Here is a 17,341-nt window from a genome sequence, read left to right as displayed (position 1 = left end):
TCTTAAAGGAGAAGAAGAGAATCTGGTAACTGCTCCCTCCCCCCCCTCGGGGCATGCATCTGCATCTGTACTAAGGTATGTGTGTGTATGTGGTTGGGGAAGGGGGGGTGATATACGGCCATAGTTGTTGGGGGAACGATTGCATATATATATATATATATATATACACAGATATATATATATGTGTGTGTGTATTTTAACATATATGTATATAATTGCAAGATTATATACATATGGCCACCTGCACATGGGCGGATTTGCATTGTGGGATCCGGAGCGACCGTCCGCCTCCAGATTCTGCAGAAAATACTGCCCACTAACATGCTATTGAAAATCGCTTTTTCCTCTACAGGAGCAGAAATCAATTCCTATTCTGCCTTTTTCTGGAAAAACTGCAGCATGTTTTATTTTTGCGCGGATTTCACAGGGGCTGATGTCATCGCTAGATGACTCGGGAAAAGCAGAGGTTTTAAAGAAAAAACTCTACTGCGCATATGCGACGGCTCACCGTGTAGACCATCCATAGTACAGAGAAGATTTCAGAAAGCAGGTATGCGCGGATGTTGGCTGGGCACAGGTGTGTGTGTATGTATGTATCTGTGTGCGTGTGTATTTTAGTATATATCATATATATATATCATATACATATATACATATCATATACACACACACATATATATATATATCATATACATATATACATATCATATACACACACACATATATATATATATATATATATATATATATATATATATATATATATATATATATATTTATAGTTGCAAAAGCTCTGAAGTTGCCTGGGTGAAAAAAAAAATAAAAAAAAAGATATATATAATTTTATTTTTCATATACTGTATATATACAGTATATGCATCTGCTTTCGTCAGTGTCCCTATTCTCTTCCTCTGGTTATCTGATGATTATGTGACGCTCTCATTGTCTTCTGACGGTGAATGGCAGTAAGTAGGTTATATCCTCGCCATCCTCATGGTATACGGCAGTACAATGTGCCCTGGTACAACAGGCGTGGGAGGAGGTTCGAACCTCCTGACTTTTTCCGCCCCTCAATGCTGCAGGTCCTCCTACCAAGGGGCTGAGCCTCCTGCATGCACAGATATAAGGCAGGATCCTTCCATTGGGGAGTCAGTGCTACAGTTACATATTAGGGATTTACAGAGCTACTCAATAGGACAATAGAAAAGCCTTCAACTCCCGGCAGAAGACGCCGAGAAAGACCCGCACTCTGCAGAGGATAATGATGTACTTGAATTCCTTTAACCCAGATGCCTTTTTGTGCGACAAGGCGAAGGAACTAAGATCGTCCATCGGCACCTTCATTCACAAAGTAGACGTTGGGCACAAGCTCATGCCTTCCAGCTTGTACAAGAAGAAAGACAATCACAGGTAAGAGAAGGACTTACAATTACAGCGCCTTCTGCTTTGCATGTAGCAATTTTCTGCAAGATCTGATCAAATGAGAACATTCCTACTGTGATCAGCGATCCCGCTACATATGTAGCCGCTGAACAGATACAAAAACTTCCCTTCTGGGAAATAGCAATGTTTGATCTACAATTGTGATAACTTATGGCAGTCATTCTTGGGCAAAAATGTCCATATTTGCAGATATCATTTTGCGCAGCAGTCTACAGATGGAGTGGACCTTGTTGTAGCACTTTACTCTCATTGAATAGATTGTGTAGTGTACATAGGACTTGTTAGTTCTTCCTCATCTGTCTATGGAACGGAGTATACAGTATATACCCCTCATGCACTTAGAGCTGCTGAATTGTCAGCTCTGCTGCTGATTCCTATCAACATTGGTGTAAAGCGGTTTTGCATGTCCTTACATGTTGCAGCCCTTCCTGCAGGACGAGGCTGAGTTGTTAATTGTATTATTGCGGATTCTGGTTGATGCAAACTTTATTTGTTTCTCTCTTCAGAAACTGCATGAAAGAAGCCATGAAGTGGAAAGAATCCTTCAGCCAGCTGCTGAGCAGTAAAGGTGAGCTTCATGTTTGTGCAGATGGAATTATAGAACATGGGAGAAGGGTTAGAAGAGTAGCTGCAGGTGAGAGCAGATGTGTGCAGAATAGGTTTAGATGTCTTAAGAAATGAACATCATTGATATTTTCTAATCTATTAGCCTATAATATGTTATATTACATCATAGAATTATATATTAGATTGCATTATAGGATGTTGTATTAGTATAAAAGACCAACAGGTGATATAGTGGTAGAGCATACAGTAGGATAGAATGTATGAGTCCTCAAGGGAAGAGGTAGAGGGAAATGTGCGGAGGAAGTGGAAGTCATTATCTAAATGTTTGCCCTTTGTCCTTTCTATAGAGGGGCTGTCAGCCTTTCGCACCTTCCTGAAGACAGAATTCAGCGAGGAGAACCTTGAGTTCTGGGCAGCCTGTGAAGACTACAAAAAGACGCCTTCTGCGAACAAACTTCCTGCCAAAGCACAGTGCATATTTCAGGAATTCCTGCAAATAGGAGCCCCTCGAGAGGTAAGAAACCGAGCTGTATGTAGTATCATGAGAGCAAAAATAAGCATCCTGCAGCCCAGGGCCAAGTATCCTGGCAAGAAAGAGCGAAATCACCTCCATATGGCACCCGTACAATCTATTAGTGACACTTCCCATTAAAGAACAATATAGTCATTCTCCCTTAACTGACATGGCTGATAACAGGGAACAACAGATCAGATTCAAGACTTGAATCCACTTGCTGAAAAGATAGTTTTGCATATAGGAGAGCACAGAGGTGTTCAGATAAGAAATGTAAATGAATTAGCAAGTTAGGAGTTATTAGTAGACGTGGTGGACGCAGTTTATTCGGTGCTCTTGCATTTCCCATTTTTAACCCATAGCCCATCAATTATATGCCTGGGATTTTTTTTAAATGCAGATTTCATGCCTTCAAATGAGGGTAAAATCTGCAATGAATTTGCAACAAGATCCACATCAAACTCTGCACGTAAGGGTACGGTCGCATGGCGGAATTTTCCGCAGTTTTTTTTGTGTGGATCCGCACGCAGTATGTGCCCCATCAAAAAGCAAAATCCGTATCTGGAATGCGGAAACAGAAACCAGCGTTTTCGCATCAAGAAGTGACATATCACTTCTTGACGTGGAAATAAAATTTTCTGCATCCGAATTCCGCATACGGATTTTACCTATTGACAGCGGATTCGCACCAAAAAACATGGCAGAAAACACTAATTTTGACACTTTTTTTTTGAGTTGCGGAAAATTCCGCCATGTGGACTTACCCTTACATGAGTAGATTTTGATATGGATTATGAGATGGATCCACACCGAAATCTGCAGCGGGTTTCCAAAATCTGCAGAAATGACATGCTACTCGCAGCTCGACTATGCATTTATATAGCTGCCCGTTATGTTATTCCCAGTCTGGAGTTGAGTTTGAGACAGTGATATCACTCCGTGTGGTTTAAAACGGAATTGCAAGCCAGTGCAATGAATGGCAAACTTAGCTCTGCTACATCTGACATTTTTTTTTACCATGCATGCAATACCATATAGCTTTCCGATCTCACTCTATAACATTTGGTATTTTCTTCTTCGCAGGTCAATATTGATCACAAGACCAGAGAATTCACTCGCCAGCAAGTAGCAGGCGCCTGTCGCAACTGTTTTGACGCAGCACAAGAGCAGACTAGAACCCTGATGGAGAAGGACTCCTACCCACGCTTCCTAAAATCGCCTCTCTACCAGCAGCTGCTGACACAGTCCTCTATTAAGAAATTAAAGTTAACTTTCACATGAAGCGGAATGAACAATGCGATGGAAGTGACATGATTGAGCTACCGAGCTCAGTAAATTAACCCACAGCCTGGTTAATGAAATCACCCCACATCACGCGATCTGGAGTCCGGGCGCCGATTGATGAACGAAGAAGAATCCACTGTGCTGGTGACCCGAATGCTGCAGAGCAAGAGAAGACAATTAATCCACCGGGTCCAGGAATCTCGTGGCGCCGAATTCTTCTTTTGCATGTGCGATATTTACGGGACTGACACCATCTTCATCCGGGAGGCTAGACGTCTCATTGTGATCCGTAGCTTTTGTGTTCATGTTTGTACAATGTGTCTGGGCTGCTAAGTGTTACATCCGCCCACAGATGTAGTATTTTCCTACAGCCCGGAAAGAAATGGTTTTCAATGGCAATGTAGTCGAGTAATTGATCAATCATCTGGAAATGGTTTTCACCTGGGACTCAAAGACTGCCAAGTATATTAGCTGTGGCCATTAGTAATAATGTTATCCACTTACTATAGCAAACACAATGAGAGGAAATAGGAAGCGATGTATAATGCGTGACACATTCCTGGCCGCACATTTTCAGCAAACAGGAATGAAGAGACATTTGTCGGAACTTGTATGGATTGTGGGCAGCAGTATGTCTGATCTATGAAATGTGTGTATATGGTATTTATAGTGTGTGTGCACGTGTGATCCATGAATCTTGTCATACTAGCCTATGGACATGTTGTATTTCTGGTAAATACATCCATAGTATTATGTTTATTTAAATTTGCTAAAGCTTTAAGTTAATAAAAACATTTTTTATATAATTTATGCATTCCGTTTTTATTTACGTTGATATTGGGAGTCGTAGAATATGGTTGCGCTCATTGCAAAAAATTCACTTAGGGCTCATGGCCACGGCCGTGATGGAGTCCGCCAACGGAATATTGCAGCAGGGTCTGCCATGGCGACCCCACAAAACCCATACTTACCACTCCGGATCCTCCATACGTGTGCCACATGGAGGGCCAGCGCATGTGCAGTACAGCGCATGATGTGCAGGCAGTGTCATGTGACGTGTTGGGTGGGCCGCTGTGCTACAGCGGAAGTATAGCATGACGGACGGCTTCCATTGACTACAATGGAAGCCGGCTGTGCGTATTCCCGTGGCATTTAGAACATGCCGCGGTTTATTTCATGCTGCGGTATTCCATGGTGGAATTCCGCAGCATGAACATTGAGCTATTAGGTTCAATAGAACCTAATGGCTGCGGGGCAACGCCGCGGATTTCCGGCCGTGGGCATTAGCACTAAAGGGCTAGCCTAGAGGGTCCAACTTTCTTCTGAACTGCTATCCACTGTCTGTTGTCATCTGAAATCTGTCTCTAGTAACAGACACTTGAGGTGGAACATAAGAAGTGAAGGAAGATGTTGTCGCATTCTGTCCCTAGAAGTCTATGTAGAGTGGAGGGCAAGGAGGAAGATGCTGCAGAAGAAGGGAGAAGCAGATGGACTCGCAGAGAAACATGGCTACCAATAAGGCCTTGTTCAGACGAGTATAGTAGTCGCGCTGTTAGCAGCATAAAAAGATCATGGCTGTAGGAGCTGTAAAGATCGCATGAGTGGGCTGTTTCTAGCTACTTGAAGTAGCCCATTCACACGATCCTAGGTGCAAGCTGCGTGCTTTCAAGGCTCCCATAGGAGCCAATGGGAAGCATGCAGCAAACATAGGACATGTCATAGAGTGGTAGAGTTGGAAGGGACCTCCAGGGTCATCGGGTCCAACCCCCTGCTCAGTGCAGGATTCACATGTTCTATCTTTGTTAGGTGCGCGTCTAACAATCATCCATGTGAACCCTATTGGTTCCTTATAGAAGCGTGTTCTGTGCACTGCGGGCAGCACAAAAACTACGTTCGTCTGAACGAGCCCTAATAATGTTTTATCTTAACTCCGTGCTGAATTCACATCTATACTGCTCAGTAATGTTGCAGAATGTCTTCCATGCTACTGGCACTTCTCTGTCATTTAGAGGTCGGGGAGTAGAATCTCCTCTACTCTGTGTGTTTATGGAGATATAGCAGCTCAAGGGAAACGGAGAATTGGAGATCGAGACTATAGAGGGGAAAACTGGTGAAACCTTCCATATATAAGCCACATAATGGCCATAAATCGTGTTATTCCTCATGTACACATGCATGGCAGCTTATTCTGCTATGTCACCTGAAACACCTGGTACCGTATGTTTTAAATCCTAATCTCCTTTGAAAGCCACAAATGTAATAAATATTTAACAATGAAACACCTTGCCCCCTACTGCTGTGTATCTTCCTATCAGATCTCCATTCTTCATGCTTTTATGCCTTCTTCCCAATCCACTGACTTCTTTTATCAGTGACCACCCTGCCTAAACATCTAATGCACATAATACACCTCATGCACAAAAAGTGTTGTAAGGTAAGGTGTCTGTGCTGCATATAAGAACACAGAGATCAGGTATTTAGTCTTTACCAAGAGACTGGAAACATATTGGTTGTCATGGGTATTGCTCCTTTTACACTTAACGATTCCAAACGAGAATAGATTGCATGAGTGAATGAGCCGATGACGTCATCGGCAACTTGTTCACGCTCGGGCAGCCTATTTCACCGTTGACTCGTTGAATGAGAATCATTCACTTCTTGTCTAGTGTTTTACATTCCTATCAGCGGGGAGTGTTTAAACATATCGGCAAGGGAGCAAGCCAACGATCACTTGATCACCGGCAAGATGACAACATAAATAAATCTTTGTATTTGTATAGCGCCAACTTATTCCGCAGCGCTTTCAGGTAATTATTACCCCCCACCAAGCTGGGTTCTCATTTTACCAACCTCAGAAGGATGGAAGGCTGAGTCAACCTTGAGCCGGCTACCTGAATCATGCAGGGATTGAACTTGCAACCTTCAGGTCGTGAGCGAGAGCTTACACTCTGCGAAACACGAGGCTCTTGGGGGGGATCTGTGGAATGGGTCCATTCAAGTAAATAGAACTGAATGGTATGTGGAACTATATTTCCCAAACTATCCCTCCAACAGAAGTCTTTGATGTATGCTACTGTATAGGAGGCCCATTGACTCCAGTTGGAAAAACTTAACACCAAGCAATGCAGGCGGCAGTGCTTTCCTTTACAATAGAAGGAAGCTATGCCAACACATCCGAAGGGTACCCTAAAGAAACAAGAATCTGCTTCTGGCTGGCGAGGTGTTACTAGGACTGGCTTCTGTTGCTAGGTGAATGTCTGTAGAACCCACTTGAGGTAGTATTTTTTTCAGCACGTTGTTCAGTTTTTCCGCCTATCTTGTGATGGCTGATTCATAAGAACAACATGCAGCTGGGAAATTGTGTTTCCTTCCCCGCTGCTCAAAGCCCTCGTAAAAACATTTTCATTTTTCATCAAAAATTGCTTAACACTCAGCGCTGTGTGGGCAGGTGGGTTCACGATGGAAGAACCAGTCACCTGTTTGCCCACACAATGCTGAGTGTTAAGCAATTTTTGACAAAAGAAGGCATGACTCCTATCACCCGATCTCGCTCCGTACGACTTTTTTTGTGCTTTGAGCAGTGGAAAAGGAAACAAAAGTTCATAAGAATCAGTCATTGCAAAACAGGCAAAAATCTGAAGAACTTCACAGGAGCCGAACGCAACCTTTCCCAACAATGTCGGCTGGCACACCGTCTCAGAAGGGTCCACAGACATTCACCTACCAACAGTAGCCAGTACTAGTAGTACACCCCACCACCAGAAGAAGAGTCCTGTTACTTTTGGGTACCCCCTCGTACGGTACAACCCGGACAGAGGCCAAAAAGACACTCTTTTGGCCTCTGTTCATGAATAGTGCCCCATGGCTATGTTTGACGTACACAATGGGAGCTTCTTGCCAAATGTAGGACTCAGACGCAGTGTGCACAGAGCCTAATAGAAAACTGATAGCAAATTGCTTGATGGACTTAGCTCCGCCCACGCCCGCCTCCCATTGCAAATAGCGGTGAGGGGCGGAGAGGGGGAGCTAAGTGCACTGCTCCCTGCTCTTCAAGCCTCCTCCCCCTGCAGAGAGGGACACCGTATATCCACCGGGAGTGAAAACCCAGGCGATATACGATCGTCTGAGTAAGCCCTTATATTGTGTCTAAAGTGTTGGAAATTCTAAGAGTTGGGCCTTATTCACACGACTGTATATACGCCGCTCTTTAGCCATGTTACAAAAACAAAAATCACCCAAAAATCGCGACCATCTGAAGTATTGAATTCCAATGTATTCCTTCAGATAAACAATTTTTGTGTGCCAGGAAAAATAGCATATTGGTGACTGTTTTTGGTCGCTGATTTTATACACTGCGTCAAAAGATATCTTTTACCAAGATATGTAGGAAGCTCCCATAGAAGTCTATGGAAGCAGGAAAAAAAAGGGAGTGGGAGGGAGTTTAGCTGCGTCCAATGCTGGGAAAAGAGGACAGGTGGCTTTATTTAAGCATTAGCAGTCATTCCGAGGATTTCCGCCATGGATTTTTGCCGATACGCAGCCGCCGCCATATGAATAGCAGAACATATGTGGCTAAGGCTGCATTCACACGAACGTATATCGGCTCGGTTTTCACGCCGAGCCGATATACGTCGTCCTCGTGTGCAGGGGGGAAGGATGGAAGAGCCAGAAGCAGGAACTGAGCTCCCACCCCCTCTCTGCTCCTCTGCACTATTTGCAATGGGGAGAGGCGGGACTGGGGCGGGGCTAATTCTTGGAACTTAGCCCCGCCCCCATCCCACCTCTCCCCATTGCAAATAGTGCAGAGGAGCGGAGAGGAGGCAGAGAGGGGGCGGGAGCTCAGTTCCTGCTCCTGGCTCTTCCATACTCCCCCCCCCCTGCAGATGAGGACACCGTATATCGGCTCGGCGTGAAAACCGAGCCGATATACGGTCGTCTGAATCCACCCGAAAGTTCAGGACTTGATCACGGCAATTCTTCATTTTACGACATGAACTAGCAAACGTAAAAACGCATACTTTTTTTTTTTTTTTTTAGAAAAAGGGGTTTATTGTCCAAAAGTGAAAAAGTATAAAAGCAAAAAATTTTCGTAATCGTACCAACCCACGGAAAAAAACCAAATCCTATCACTTATATTGCATGATTAAACTATTTTCTGTTTCTGCGCACATTAACTTTTTTATTTTTCCGTCAACATAGTTGTGCGAGGGCTCATTTTGTGCGGCACGTCATGTAGTTTCCATTAGTACCATTTTTGAACACATACGATTTTTGATCACTTTTTATTACAGTTTTTCTTGGAGACAGGGTGACCAAAAAAGCGCATTTCTGGTGTTCTTTACGTTTTTTTTTTCCAGATGTTGTTCACCATGCGGGGTAAATAATATGCTACTTTGATAGATCGGACTTTTATGGACGCAGCGATACAAAATATGTATTTTTGTTTTATTATTTAGATTCTTTTATTGTAAATATGGCAGAAGTTTTTTTTTGAGCTTTTGTTACTTTTTTTGTTTAATAATTAGTAAAACTTTATTTTCTTATTTTCACATTTTCTTTTAGTCCTTCTAGGGGACCACAACTAGCGATGCTTTGATCTGTCCTGCAGTAGTATAGCATTACGTCATACTGCATTCTGACAGGCAGCCTATCAAGCCACCCCGCAGGGATAGCTTGATAGGCATACTGCCAAGACAGCCCTGGGGCCTTTCAGAAGGCCCCCGGCTGCCATGACAACTGCACGGCTCCCTGGGATCTCAACGATTTAAATGCTGCTATCAGACTTGACAGCAGCATTTAAAGGGTTACTAGACCCGAACGGCCATGCGGCTTATGATCTGTCACCTCTGTGTCGGAGGCCTCAGATGATACACAATTGTGCAGGATATATCTTCTCTCGCATCAGATAACATATACGTTACACATCAGTATAATGTTCTGTTTGCAGGGGGTAGAATAGCGTGGTGACCCAGCTGCGGTAATACAGGTGTTCGCGGTACACGAACCGCGCCGCCGCTCTCCTCTCACTGACTGTGATGATTTATAGGCAACGCTATGACAAATAACAGAAACTATTTGCAGGAAGGAAATGTTCTGGACTGCGGCCACCAACTCACTCTTGTAACTGTCGCCGCGTGAGAACGGAAGCTGCGTGCTGCAAAATCCCCTACGCAGCGGCGCTTATTTCACACCTCACTTTAACCCCTTTGAAACCGAAAGACGTTTTTGCCACTCTGCATTCTCTCATACATTCTCACATCCGTAGCTGTATGTCATGTGATTACTAATACTTCTGTGGAAATCGGTAGTTTTTATTTGCCTTTCTTGTGATTTTTTTTATATTCAAAGGGCTCTTTAAGGCCAGAATCCCACGGGCGTAAGCGCATTTACACCCGCATTTGTGTGTTTTACTGTACTTTTTGCACACGCCAAAAAACACGCAACCATGCTCCTGTTCATTGGAATGGCCAATTACGTTTATTAGTTCTACAGGCGCTATTTTTGTGCGCAAAGGCGCAGGAAAATAGATCGTGTAGCGTATTTTTTTCGCAAATGCACATATGAACGAAACCATTGAAATCAATGGGTTCTATTCTCTGCGTATTGCAAATGCGCATCCGAATTTGCCCGTGTGAAGTCGCCCTAAGGCCTGTGTCACACAAATGTATTTGCACACTGGGTTAGTTTTTCTTTTTTTGCGCGTGAGAAAAAAGCAGCATGCTCTACTTTTGTTGCACACCAACGTCCACCATAGAAGTCTATGGGGGCTGAGGTATAAATGTAAATGCAATACGCAACCAGATGCGCAATACGCTGCACAATTTTGTCAAAAACAACTTTCCTGAGCGTTGGCATAAGGCTGCTTTCGCACGGCTGTGAAAATCATGCGAGGTTTGTGAGTTGCGGGACGCGCTAATCTCACACAAAAATGAAATAGAACCCTATCGCATGTTCTATTGCTGGGCGTTCCATCAGATTGCCTTGCTCATTGTCTTCAGTGGGGCTGGAAAGCACATCGCACATGCATGTTGTGAGGTTTCCCATTGGAAACAATAGGAAACACTTTCCCATCCTTCAACGCCTCACATCCGCGGGGACATTGCACGTGCGTGACATCAGTTTCACAGTCCGATATCGCACTCAGCCTCGTGAAACAGCCTCATACACATATTATTGCTCCATATGAGAGTTTTATGTACTTTAAAGTTGCATAATCACTGGTGGTATAACTTTCTCTTAAAGCGACAGTACTCTCTACGTGTCTACTGCGACTCAAAACGTACTTCTTACCACTTGCTGCAGTCACTAACATCTCCACTGTCAACATTTCCGTTACTTTCCCTTGGCAGACATCAAGTCACATGAAGTTTTAGATGACTATCAGTGTCCTTTGCAACTTCTTTATCTGCGGCATAACCGCCACATAGCATCAGCAGCATCAGCTTTATAGCCATTGGCCTCAACCTCAAATGCCCCGTAGGAGTAGCATCCTCTACGCAGAACGCAATAACCACATCGTAGATGACAGTTACATGTAACCAGAGGTCGTCAGACATGAAAGGGCGGTCAATTCCCACGTCACTCTGTTCGAATCACATTACTTGCATCCTATGTCATGTGCCTCACTGTGCAATGACACGGCATCCAGTTAACATGATATACAGTACATTACGTCTATGCATTAATACTTATATAGTATCACTCATTACTACGTACATATTGCATCATAACACTGTACATCCTAGCCATATCACAAACTATCCCCCAGCAAGACCTTGCCTCATAACCCAAATCTATGGTGCCAGTATTGACCGATTATGCTGGTATCACCAAACCATAGTCCCATGAGTCTCCAGCCCCCACCCTGGCCAGGGATTTAATAGTATGCAGACCTGGGGGTATTAGTCCACTCATGCTTTTTTTCCATCTGTAGAGTGCATAGCACTATGGGGAGAGAAACTGCCTCTCCTCCCACATGCTGCAGGGCACTTCACCCCAAGGACTTGGTCAATGTACCATTCTTCAGCCCCTAGGTCATCAGGGCGCTTTCAGTGATCTCTCTAGTGCTAGTCCCCCCAGCAAGGGGACAGCGCTGCTTTGTTGCTCCTATAAAATGGCCAACGCCAAGTTATATGCTGCTGCTGCAGTCTCTGCACCATCTCTCTTTGCCTGCATCTGCTCTCGGCTGCATTACTGACTGCAGTGATGCAGCTCCCTTATTTATATATATGCGCCTCCTTAGCTCCAAAACTTTCCGGGGGCTCTCTAGGCTGGGGGAAGGCTTAACCCTTACGGTTTTCCCTGCTGTGGTCATATCTTCATAGTGGTGAAGTTCTAGCCACCTCAATGGGAGGGGGCGAGCCTGCATTCTGAAGCCTCTAAGAGGCTACAACAAAACAGCAGCCTCCCCTCCCCGGCCATGACTCTGGCCGGTGGAGGAGAGTCTCTAAAATAGCACTGCAGCGTTGTCCTCGTCAGCACTGGCAAACAATGTTGGCTGCTCTACTCCCCATCCCCCTTCTGGCCAGGCCCCAGACTATGGGGGTCTTGAACTTATGGGCATTGACTATTGATGAAAGTGGCTGTATGGCACTCTATTCTGTAAGGTAGAATGCTGTAGTGGTCCTCCCTTTACATGACAGCACAGGAGCAGCAGTCATTGGGATGGCTGTCGGGTGCAGTCACCCCGTGTAAGAGGACCTAATTGGGTTGTCCCAAGATATATCTCCTATCCACAGTATTGGGGATGCATGTCTGATTGATGGCGGTCCGAGCACTGGAACCCCTACTGACCACAATAACGGGAGTCCTGTTTCCCTTATATGATTAATTGAGCATGTGCGCTACTGTGTCACCTCTATGGGGCTGCTGAAGAGAAGCCGAGTACAGCGCTTGGCTGTCTCTGGCAGACCAATTTGGATGAATGGAGAGGCAGCACCCATGCTCAGCCACAGCTCTATTCTACAGTGGGCATATGGGACCTCTGCCCTCATAATTGGTTCTTGTTATAGTGATCAGACACCCACCAATCAGACACTTATCCCATATCCTTTTATCTTGGGACAAATGTAGTGGCCCCTCCATAAATGTCATACATGTTTGTCCTATGTAGATGCACTGTGCAAACCTTGTCCTGTCAAATCCAGTGTACATGTTGCAAGGCTGTGGCGCTTGAGAGCTTAACTTTAATACAATCATTGCATGCCTGTAAATGCATAAGTTTGTCTTGTGATGTGGCACAAGGGAGGTTATAAATGGGAGAGACTGAGAGTGGGAAAGGAGTCCATCTTTAGGATTTCCAAAAGAGTGCTAACACAGAGCCACATGGAAGCACCTTTAGCTTCCATTTAGGTAAAGATGGAGGAGGAAGAGCGACATCCCGTAGCGCTTGGAGTGTAGATGTGAAAGGAGTGAGTCCTGTCAGCAGGGAGAGAAAGAGAGAGCCTTACTAAAAGTTCCAAAACAGGTACCCGTTCACACTACAGGCTTTCCCGTGCGGCCGCTCATGGTTAGGATCACCGCACAGAGGTACTTGCTTGTAACACCCACGCGTCTGCAGGGTATGTATTGGCTAAGCCTTCCTCTAGTAATTATCTGCCAGAGAGTCTGTGGACTGACCCCTACCCCCATTCCTCCTCTGGAGTGCTCTCCATCCAGGATTCGGTGACATACAGATAATGTGGATTGTAGGACTGTATTCATCCTGTGTATCCTCCCTACCGCTGAGCTATAGCCGCCTAATGTTCTGAAATGAATTGTACCTGCATTACCTGTTATACAAATTATTCCAAAATAAAACTTATACAGGGCCCTAACCGTTCCGAGGTACTAGACACAAGTCTCTGTATTTATTTCTCCGCCGTATAGAATACCGGTGTGTGGGAACGGTGGCATCACGAGTGATAAGTACTACTACTCCCCTCATCCCGTTTATTGGCATTCCCTGTCATAGGGGTATCGAAGCTGGCTTGCAAATCTACACTGGCCTTGGCAGCGTGTCATACCTCCGGAACCAGAGCCTGGTAAGTGCCACCATGACGAGACAGCACTTATCCCTCTCTGCTCTTCACGTTAGCCAGGTGCCCAGGGTCACCCCTTGGGGTGTTGCACAATACCTTTAATTATAACCTACTGACAAGTGAATTGGAGGAGAGCTGCAGGACCAGACGCCACTCAAAGACAAGAATCTTGTAATTGCTGCAAACAATGCAGAGCCTTCTTTTAGAATTCTGGACAAACCTGTTAAGTCTATGGATGATTATATGCAAAGGAAGTGTGCCATAATAGCCATAGCCGCCCGTATGAGAACGTGAACCCTGATCCCCTTGTTACTCAGAGTTCACAAGTGTCTCTTTGTTGGCAATGCAGTAATTGTTCAACTTGCAGTTGTAAGGGTGAACTTGCGTCTCCACGGCCCGATCTCATATTGGGCATTGGAAATTTTTTTTGCACGCAGTGTTGCCGAGGCAACTTACAATACCCAGCAATTTCTTATTAATAGGATCCATACATGATACTTGCCAGACATAGGGCTGTTACATTTGCATGGTACCAATAAAATCTACAGCTTGTCACACAGCAAAACAAAACCCTCACAGAACTCCGTCCATGGAAAAATAAAGAGGTTATGGGATTTTGAATGTAACAAGGTAAAAAAAAATAATAAAAAAAGGGTTTTTATTGCGTAAAAGTGGAAAAGCCTAAAAAAAAAGTTGCTCGTATGGGAGCCTATGACAGCTGCCAGAGAAGGGAGGGAGTTTAGCAGTGTGTCTGCTAAACTCCCTCACCCCCATCTCTCCTCCTCTCCACCCCTTGCCGGCTGTTTGCAATGGTAGGGGGCGGGACAGGGGCGAAGCTCTCACTCCGTCCCGCCTCCTCCCCTTGCCGAGAGCCGGCAAGGGGAGGGAAGGGGGGAGACAACTATCTTCCCCCGCATTGCAGGTTAAGGCGTATATGAACGGGTGCACAAACGTTAGATTCGTGTGCGCGTTTTTACTTTGCCGGCGGGCGAACGTAAAAACGCAGACACCCCTGTAAATAAGCCCTAACGCTGTAAGAAAAAAAAGTCAGAATTGTAGTGTTTTTCCTCCATGCTCTCCAAAAAAAATGAATAAAAGCTTTACAATACATTATATGTACCCCAAAATGTTACTAATATAATCTACAGTTTGCAACCCAAAAACCAACCCTCATACGACCCGGTCAATGGAAAAATATAAAAAGTTATGGCTTTTGAAAAGTGGAGAAGAAAATCCCCCCCAAATCCATGTGTCCATAAATCCAAAATAGGCCGCGTCCTTAAGGGGTTAAAGAATACTGACAATCCTTAATGAGATGCAACCTAAAAATAATGCAGAAGTGTCATCAGCCCAGAATACCTCTGGATATATCTGCGACTATACACATGCCGTTACGTTGCTGCCACATGGCCCTGCCAACTCATCACGCCTGACTCATTCTAACCACAGGTGTAGCGTGGCTGTAACTAAGTCATCCTTGCAGCTGACGCCCAAAGCGCACTACTGTATATTAAATGTTTATTTCAGCACAAGGCACACTTCATACCAACCCAGAAGAATGAACTGAAAATTGTGTCATGTTATTACTTGTGAAGCCGTAAACCTCACAAGCTCCGCCCATTAGTAAATAACGGCGTGTATGTCACTTTAAGAAAAAAGTTTATGGGTCTTATATAGCTATTGTAATATGTATATTGTGAATGGTATTTATATACTATACTGTATTGTGTTCAACTGCACCCCACACTGCCTCCACGCAGCTAAGAAAATCGCGTAAGTTTTGTAAGTTGTCATAAGAACCCCATTCTATTAAATGGGGTTGTATACATGAGCGATTCTTTTTCCCATCGTGCTGTGGGAAAAATATTGGCACCTGTTCTATCTTTGGGCTTCGAACACCCTGCCCATTGTTTTCAATGCTGCTGGGAAAAACATTGCACGGTGTGGAAGGTGCACGAGATGCAAGGTTTCTCATTGAAAAAAATGCGAAAAACTTGCCGATCCTCTGATGCAGCTGAAAACTACTTGCCTGAAGTGATATGGGGCATTTTCGACACAAAAATGCATCCGTGAGGAAATCACACATTCCTGAGCGCACGTTTCACGGCCCGATATCGCGCTCGCCTGTGTGAAGTTAACCTTAAACCATCAAACTCGTCAGTTATAACATCCACATCCCTGGCTGCTAACTGCAGATTTTTAGAGAAGACATGTAACCTTTGGCCTCAACAAAGTAAGAGGAAAGTTTGGCGCCAGATGGTGAGTGTGTGTGGTGAGACCACATGAAGTGCCTGATGAACCTGTCAGTGGCCTCTGAGAGTAGCAGGTCCCTATGGGCATTATTATTTGGAAACGCATCCCATCACTAGAGTACAGTTGCGATCCTCCGGCGCGACTTTTAGCGGCGGTGGAGGATCGGCAAGTGTTTCCCATTGTTTTCAATGGGAAACCTCAGAGCATGCGCTGTGCGGTATTTTCTGACACCATTGAAGACAATGAGCGAGGTGTTCCGAGATAACACCAAAAAATAAGACATGCCGCTCACTCAAAAGAATGGGGTTCATATTTTTGTGAGATTTGTATGTAACGCAACGCACAAATCTCACATGATTTTCACAGCCGTGACGGGGACCACTGAGTCTGCGTAAGGGGCTACTATAAAAAGAGAACATGTTGCTATGGTAATTGACTGTGAGATGCACCAAAATATCACGTGCACCAAATTTTGGCGCGGCAGACTTGAGGTTGTCTAATAGACTCTTCCTGATTGGCTGATGCCTGGCATATAAAAGGCCATTTCTGCTGTGCTGCAGAGAGAGGGAGTGCAGGGACTGTGTGTATGAGAGCTGAGATGATGCTGGGAGCTGCCAGAAAGAGGCGCAATGGAGACCGCAGACGGGAACCACAGAGACTGTGAGAGAAAACGGGTCGCTTGTGCAGAGCAGCAGGCTCTAGAATGAGGAAATGGAGTCTGCCTGCCACCTGTTGCCTGGAGCCACCTAAAGGTACATTTACACGCAATGATGATCGTTCAAAATTTGCTCATAAGCCATCTTTTGAGCGATAATCGCTGCCTGCAAATGTGTGCCCATCGTGCACTTTTCGTTCATCGCTCAGCTTAAAATAAGAGGGACCGCAGGCTGAGTTCTCTGCGGGCAGAGCTGATAACATTCTTTTAGCTGCTGTCCTACTGAAGAACAATAGTGATGTATTTAGATGACAGACCAACCGCTGTTCTCTGAATACATGCAAATGAAGCTAGTTAGCTACTAATGGGCTGATTAGTAGCTAATGCAAAATGATTGCTCACAACTGTTAGTTTCTGACGAATTTTGAGCGATCATCTGTGTGTGTAAATGGGGCTTTAGAGAAAGAGAAAGAGACTGTGTTACATCGAGAGCCCACTGAAGTTTCAGGACTGCGACAAAGATCCAAGAGAACCAACGTTGGACAAGTCTGGGCCAATGGTAGCAAAGATTCCCACACAACAAATTGTAAGTGAGGTCAGCCTCCA

The 17,341-nt window shown here is 44.7% G+C and overlaps 1 protein-coding gene across 1 annotated transcript; it reads left to right on the top strand.

The window, feature by feature from the left end:
- The first annotated feature begins 1,139 nt into the window (after positions 1-1,139).
- On the top strand, positions 1,140-4,614 carry LOC136621751 (regulator of G-protein signaling 16-like). The gene is made up of 4 exons (XM_066597442.1): positions 1,140-1,410; positions 1,950-2,011; positions 2,358-2,524; positions 3,608-4,614. Exons 1-4 carry the CDS (start codon positions 1,262-1,264, stop codon positions 3,803-3,805), a joined length of 576 nt encoding a protein of 191 aa, XP_066453539.1. The 5' UTR covers positions 1,140-1,261; the 3' UTR covers positions 3,806-4,614.
- The last annotated feature ends 12,727 nt before the right edge of the window (positions 4,615-17,341 follow it).

This window comes from Eleutherodactylus coqui, chromosome 3 (genome assembly GCF_035609145.1).
Source record: "Eleutherodactylus coqui strain aEleCoq1 chromosome 3, aEleCoq1.hap1, whole genome shotgun sequence".
Taxonomy (NCBI): domain Eukaryota; kingdom Metazoa; phylum Chordata; class Amphibia; order Anura; family Eleutherodactylidae; genus Eleutherodactylus; species Eleutherodactylus coqui.
Note: the sequence above shows the minus strand (reverse complement) of the source record. Positions and strands in the feature narration are given on the sequence as shown.

What these genes read in the sequence shown, in the direction of transcription:
- LOC136621751 (XM_066597442.1), top strand. Translation starts at nt 1,262, where the DNA reads ATGATGTACTTGAATTCCTTTAACCCAGATGCCTTTTTGTGCGACAAG. An exon ending in AAGAAGAAAGACAATCACAG is followed by an intron (nt 1,411 to 1,949) that starts GTAAGAGAAGGA and finishes TTCTCTCTTCAG; the next exon opens with AAACTGCATGAAAGAAGCCA. An exon ending in CCAGCTGCTGAGCAGTAAAG is followed by an intron (nt 2,012 to 2,357) that starts GTGAGCTTCATG and finishes TCCTTTCTATAG; the next exon opens with AGGGGCTGTCAGCCTTTCGC.